The following is a 7,097-nucleotide window of genomic DNA, read 5'->3' on the forward strand; positions in this document are numbered from 1 at the left end:
AATATTCTGTAAATATTTATTAACATACCTTAATTGTTTCCAAACAGTGTCTGTAACAGGGCAGTAAAACAGCTGATCAAACAAAACAGAAGTCATGGTCATGGACCCACTAGCTGCGCAAGCTAGCTCTCCAATCAGCTAAACAGACTCAATAACTCCACGGAGACGTTTTGGTGAATTTACTGAGGAATTTGTGAAGCTGAAACAATACAAAAAGAATGCCGCTGTAAGTTAATAATACTAACACGGACACTCGTAGACGTGTTAGCATATTAGCTAATGCTAATGACATTAGCTTGAATACGATAGTAGGTACAAATATGCATGAAAACACCCCTACAGACATCACACATGGAACGCTTTAGTGGGTAGGAATAGTTTTAGTTATATTGTAAAACTAACAAACGTTGCTTAGAGTGATGAATGAGTAGAGTAGAAACACTGTAGACTTCTACTTCCGGTTCAAAGCACTAAACAGACGGACACTGCAGCACCTGCAGTCAGCGAATCTGTCCAAAAGATGGCGCCATAGCACGATCAATAACACACCTTTTCAATGTATTTCCATATTTTTTTAACTATTTGTATTATGGCTGTCACTGAAGAGAAAAGTAAAAAAATAGCTGCACTGTTTTACGAGTCGCAGACTTCAAAGCATAGAAAAAGAAAGTAGCATTTTATAATAATCATAGTATAACCCCTTTGAAGTTAGCATTAAAGTAATCATAGTATAACCCCTTTGAAGTTAGCATTAAAGTAATCATAGTAGGACCCATTTGAAGTTAGCATTGAAGTAATCATAGTAAGACCCCTTTGAAGTTAGCATTGAAGTAATCATAGTAGGACCCCTTTGAAGTTAGCATTGAAGTAATCATAGTAAGACCCCTTTGAAGTTAGCATTGAAGTAATCATAGTAAGACCCCTTTGAAGTTAGCATTGAAGTAATCATAGTATGACCCCTTTGAAGTTAGCATTGAAGTAATCATAGTATGACCCCTTTGAAGTTAGCATTGGAGCAATCATAGTATGACCCCTTTGAAGTTAGCATTGAAGTAATCATAGTAGGACCCCTTTGAAGTTAGCATTGAAGTGCATGTTTTGTTCACACTGAGAAGTACAGCAAGTGTACAGTAATCACTTAGCATTGAAGTAATCATAGTATGACCCCTTTGAAGTTAGCATTGGAGCAATCATAGTATGACCCCTTTGAAGTTAGCATTGAAGTAATCATAGTAGGACCCCTTTGAAGTTAGCATTGAAGTGCATGTTTTGTTCACACTGAGAAGTACAGCAAGTGTACAGTAATCACTTTTGGACAGAAATACTCTATTGAAATATGTACACAGTGTACATAGTATACAGTACATATTCAAGTGTAAGTGTACACAGTGTACATAGTATACGGTACATATTCAAGTGTAAGTATACACATTGTAACCCACAAAATAAGTCTTTAGAGACTTGGAGTGCAGAACTTCAAAGAAGGACTTCCTCATAATTGTTGTGCTACGTCAGTCCATCAGCTTGCAAAAGACCTCCAAACTGTATCGGCCGATTGTGAAGAAACTCCCAGGAAATGAACACGTGATTAGATAACGGCTGAAAACTGTATCACAGTGTTTTATGTCGGTCGATATCGATAAGTATTGCTATTTTTTGGACCTATTGAAATAAGGAGAAAAATATTATAAATGTAAACATTTTTATTGGAAATGTTGAAATATCCTGTGATTATAAATCCTCAGTTATCAAGGCAGAAAGGAAATGTCAACACAAGCATGGAAAACAATGTCAACAAAATAGTAAAATCACACTTAACAAGATCTTAAAAATGAGGACTATGTAAGAAATGCTTCATAAAGTGTAGGAAAATAGTGTGAAAATTTAAACAGAGAAACTTGAGAATAACTATTTCCTGCAGGTTTCGTGACAGGAAGTTATGTCTGTGTAACATTAATTTGCCCTCTTACTCTTATTCAACTATGGAAATTATTTTTTGTTATGCAGTAATGAATTAAATATGATTAAATCAATAATTATTAACATTTTTTATGACCTATGGAAAATAAGGAGCAGCAGAATAATATATTTTATTTTGAAATGTAACTTCCTGTGATTATAAATCCTCAGCTATCAAGGCAGAAAGGAAATGTCAACACAAGCATGGAAAACAATGTCAACAAAATAGTAAAATCACATTGAACACTTAATAAGATCTTAAAAATAAGGAATATGTAAGAAATGCTTCATAAAGTGTAAGAAAATAGTGTGAAAATGTAAACAGAGAGAAACCTGAGAAGGACTATTTTCTGCAGGTTTAGTGACAGGAAGTTACAGCTGTGCTCTAAAGGGTGAGCTAAGGTGGTGTGGTCTTGCCTTGCATCATTTACAGACCACAATGGTCTGACTACGGTCCCTTTGAAAACATCCAAAAACCTGTCCAGGTGACTTTTCCTCTTTTATCCACAAGTGCCAGACAACCAAACTTGACAGTTGGTACTGTCACCTGATTGGCTGTTAGCGTGTCAGGTGATCACTTCCTGCGTTGCTAGGTTAGCAGAGAGCGAGTGCTGTCAAGCGTCATGTGATTTTAAGGATGCAGATGAAGGAGCGTGAGGTAAACGGCTATTTATTAACAAAGGAAGAAAAAGTGAGAGTGCTGTGACAAAAACAAAACACAAGAGAGTTCACTCGCTTTATTTCATTCCGCTATAGGACAGCTGCGAAGACCGATGCAAAGAGTGAACCCTCTCGTTTGGAAACGACTGACAAACATTCAGTGGTTATTGTTATCCGTCCAGTTTCTTCCACAGATCCATGTTGCAACTGTCATTGTCTCATTTGCATAGTTGGCCGTGACGCATGTGCATGTAATTGTAAGAGACTCATAAGTACAACTAGAAATACAATGTTCATTGTGTCTTTTGCCACAAACAACAAACTCGCCATCAGTGCCCAGGGCAGCACCCGCTGCTCGTTGAGAAGAGCAATGGTCTTAAAAGTCTCCAATACAAACAAGTCACCTTTCTCCAAGAAAGCCTTGGTGATTTTTGACCATAGGGCCGGGGTCCAAACAATGTGTGTATCTCGGCTGTGGGCCCGTTGTAATACAACTTTCCACCACTTGTGGCAGTAAAGACAATGTCACATATACAGAAGAAGTCTGGAGCTAAAGTTAGAGAGACGTTTCTTAAGCGCAAAAAAAATGACTAAATTAGTCAAGATGTATTTTAAATTGGACTTTAAATGCATTGACAGTTCAGTTAAAAGAAATGAATTTAGTTGATTTATTTTAGCACAACATAATGTAAATGTAAATGTAAATGTATTTTTCATCAATTACTTCTTTGGCAGTATATTTGGATATTATTTAATTTTCTAATCAGGCTGACCTAAGCCTGAGGTTTATGTGTTCAATAACAATCTTTGTGAGTAACTTTCATATCATTTGACAAGTATGTTAGATATAATTCAATCAAGAGTAAGATGACTGATTCAGATTTAACATTTGAGTGGTCCCCAGTCCCCAGTGTAGTGGACAAGTAAAGAAGGTTAAGAACCCCTGCTCAAGAAGGGTTTTAACTCTCGCTAGATTTAGCAACAAAGTCTCAAAGTTGGCAGCACTGATCCCTCCTGCTATATCTTCTTATTCTCTGGCAGATTATGAGTGTTTGAGATGTTATGTGAGATGTGTTTCCTTGACTTTCTGGTTCTGGTCCTGGATCTGCTGCAGACGTGGATCCTGTCTCTCTCTCTCTCTCCTCACCCTGGCCGGCCTGTGCCCTCCTCCCTTTCAGTTTCAGTTTGGACGCGCCTGTCCCTGATTGTGTCCCTGGTCGGAGACCTGGACGCGCCTGTCCCTGATTGTGTCCCTGGTCCGAGACCTGGACGCGCCTGTCCCAGATTGTGTCCCTGGTCGGAGACCATGACGCACCTGTCCCTAATTGTGTCCCTGGTGGGAGACCTGGACGCGCTTGTCCCTGACTGTGTCCCTGGTCCGAGACCTGGACGCGCCTGTACCAGATTGTGTCCCTGGTCGGCGACCTGGACGCGCCTATCCTGATTGTGTCCTTGGTCGTAGACCTAGACGCGCCTCTCCCTAATTGTGTCCCTGGTCGAAGACCTGGACGCGCCTGTCCTGATTGTGTCACTGGTCGGAGACCTAGACGCGCCTCTCCCTAATTGTGTCCCTGGTCGGAGACCTGGACGCGCCTCTCCCTAATTGTGTCCCTGGTCGGAGACCTGGACGCGCCTGTCCTGATTGTGTCCCTGGTCGGAGACCTAGACGCGCCTCTCCCTAATTGTGTCCCTGGTCGGAGACCTGGACGCGCCTGTCCTGATTGTGTCCCTGGTCGGAGACCTAGACGCGCCTCTCCCTAATTGTGTCCCTGGTCGGAGACCTGGACGCGCCTGTCCTGATTGTGTCCCTGGTCGGAGACCTAGACTCGCCTCTCCCTAATTGTGTGCCTGGTCGGAGACCTAGACGCGCCTCTCCCGAATTGTGTCCCTGGTCGGAGACCTGGACGCGCCTGTCCTGATTGTGTCCCTGGTCGGAGACCTAGATGCGCCTCTCCCTAATTGTGTCCCTGGTCGGAGACCTGGATGCGCCTGTGCTTGGTTTGCCTATCATTCACAATTCTTATGAAAGATAAGAACACAGTTTTCTTTTTTTGTGCATTCTAAGTCGTAAAATATGGCATGTAAGAGGCGGTGAACAATGTAGCTAATAGGAGTACACTAGTCCTCTAAAAAACATCAAAAAGCAGCAACAATACTCCATTTACATGTCATGACCTGAATATTAACAAGTATGAGTGATATTGTTATTATAAGTGATAACACAGAGGAACTACTTTTAGCAGCGCCGTGATCACAGAGAGCTAACTAGCTTATGCTGCTATATTGACATATTGAGCTGCTGCATCACCTCTGAGTTGGTGAGAGTTAATTCTAGATGATAAATCATGTCTCAGCTGGATAGTAGAAGGTTGTGGACATAAACCCACCCGTTGGTCAACTTTGACATCCAACTTAGACCCGCAGATGGCCAGAAAGACACAATAAGATGCTGGTTTTAACTCTTTGTGAGGAGGAGGATGAATTGTTGATATAAACAGGAAGATATAAACATATCATCAGTCTTTATCCCAGTGAGAGCAGACAATGTACAGTAAGTGATTGTTTTATTATGTTTATTGTCTCTCATCAAGTCTGCCATGATTAGTAATGTTGTTGTTGAAGGGAAAGTGAACGTTGTGATGTGTCTGTGAAATTAATATGCAGCTGTATGCTTAAAATGATCAAAATATATAAATATTACATGAATATTACTACATTACATATATACTTACATCACGTATATTTTACATGTTATTATGAATGTTACTACATGACATTTATTTTATATATTTGCACATTGTTTTTCTAGCATGCACACATCGCACTGTATGGAATGGCCTCAATCTCGTTACCTTGCGTAATGACAATAAAGCTGATTCTGATTCTGATTTATACTTACATCATGTATATATTACATGTTATTATGAATGTTACTACATGACATATATACTTACATCATGTATATAGTACATGTTATTATGAATGTTACTACATTACATATATACTTACATCATGTATATAGTACATGTTATTATGAATGTTACTACATTACATATATACTTACATCATGTATATAGTACATGTTATTATGAATGTTACTACATTACATATATACTTACAGCATGTATATATTACATGTTATAATGAATGTTACTTCATGACATATATACTTACATCATGTATATATTACATGTTATTATGAATGTTACTACATGACATATATACTTACATCATGTATATATATTACTTGTTATTATGAATGTTATTACATCACATACAGTATATAATTACATCATGTATATATAACCTTGATGGAGTTTTTACAAAGCTTTATAGGCGGAATAGAATGACTGGACATTAGCTCCATTGTTAGCTGACTCTTGCTAATGTTTATTTACGATCTAGAATGAACAAAAAAAGTGGACTTCAGCTCTAATATTAAGATCAGTTTAATGTCAAATAGTAACAGTTACATGGGGTGTGTTACTAATATTGTTGATGTAACACAACAAAAACAAACATATTGGTGAACATGAAAAAAGAAGAAGTATTGATCAGTATTGATGATATATCTGGATCGATCTGCCTCTCCGTCTTAAACTTGGTCAACATGTAGTCCAAATGTGACCTTTTTGAAAGAGTTCCGACCAAATGTTGTGGAAATAACAAACATTGTAGTCCACAACAAACATGAGTTTATTTGACAGTGGCGGGAGTCATATGTTGTGTTATGCTTTTCAGAAGACTCCATTGACGGAATAAAACATCTCCTTCATCTTTCGTTGTTGTTATTTTGACTCCGTGGACGAAATAACAACGATGAAAGATGATCCTGACACAGGTGATGAGCGCCATGTTGACTCCAAAGAAACACAAAAGTGTCATTAGGAGGACATTTACCTGCTGATGAGGACCGCTCCTTTGTACATGACGGAGAAGGTCGGCATCTTGGCATCAAGTCGCTTTCTGCTCGGCTCTTGTCGGCTCTGCTCGGCTCTTGTCGGGTTCAGCCTCCGACCAGCAGCGCCATATGCTGACGTGGTGGCGTTTAATTCCCTGCTGATGGCGTTTAATTCCTTGTCGGGTTCAGCCTCCGACCAGCAGCGCCATGCTGACGATGAATTCCTTATCGCGGCGACACCCGCACATCGCGTCCTTATGCAACTCCACACGCGAATTAGAAGCCGCGTAGGTCCCTCATTGCGTCATTTCCGCTTGCCTGTTGCACTACACTACAAGTACTAGTACTACATAGTAGAGTACAGTACATTACAAGTACTACATAGTAGAGTACTCTACAATAGCATACAGTACAATACAAATACTACATAGTATAGTACTCTACAATAGCATACAGCACAATACAAATTCTACATAGTAGTACTCTACAATAGCATAGAGTACATTACAAGTACTACATACGAATACTACTATGTGGCATCTGAACTGAGGATGTCGTTGTGGCTTGTGCAGCCTTT

General features: G+C 39.5%; 1 protein-coding gene across 2 annotated transcripts in view; it reads right to left on the bottom strand.

The window, feature by feature from the left end:
• The window catches only part of LOC133620314 (syntaxin-binding protein 4), a 116,801-nt gene extending 110,060 nt beyond the window's left edge, over positions 1–6,741 (bottom strand). For both annotated transcript variants that reach the window (XM_061981705.2, XM_072915975.1), the window contains exon 1: positions 6,520–6,741. In XM_061981705.2, the coding sequence (XP_061837689.1) occupies positions 6,520–6,566 (47 nt within the window). In that variant the 5' untranslated portion in view covers positions 6,567–6,741. The remainder of the gene's footprint in view (positions 1–6,519) is intronic.
• Positions 6,742–7,097: the final 356 nt, after the last annotated feature.

This window comes from Nerophis lumbriciformis, linkage group LG24 (assembly GCF_033978685.3).
Source record: "Nerophis lumbriciformis linkage group LG24, RoL_Nlum_v2.1, whole genome shotgun sequence".
In the NCBI taxonomy this organism is placed as follows: Eukaryota; Metazoa; Chordata; class Actinopteri; order Syngnathiformes; family Syngnathidae; genus Nerophis; species Nerophis lumbriciformis.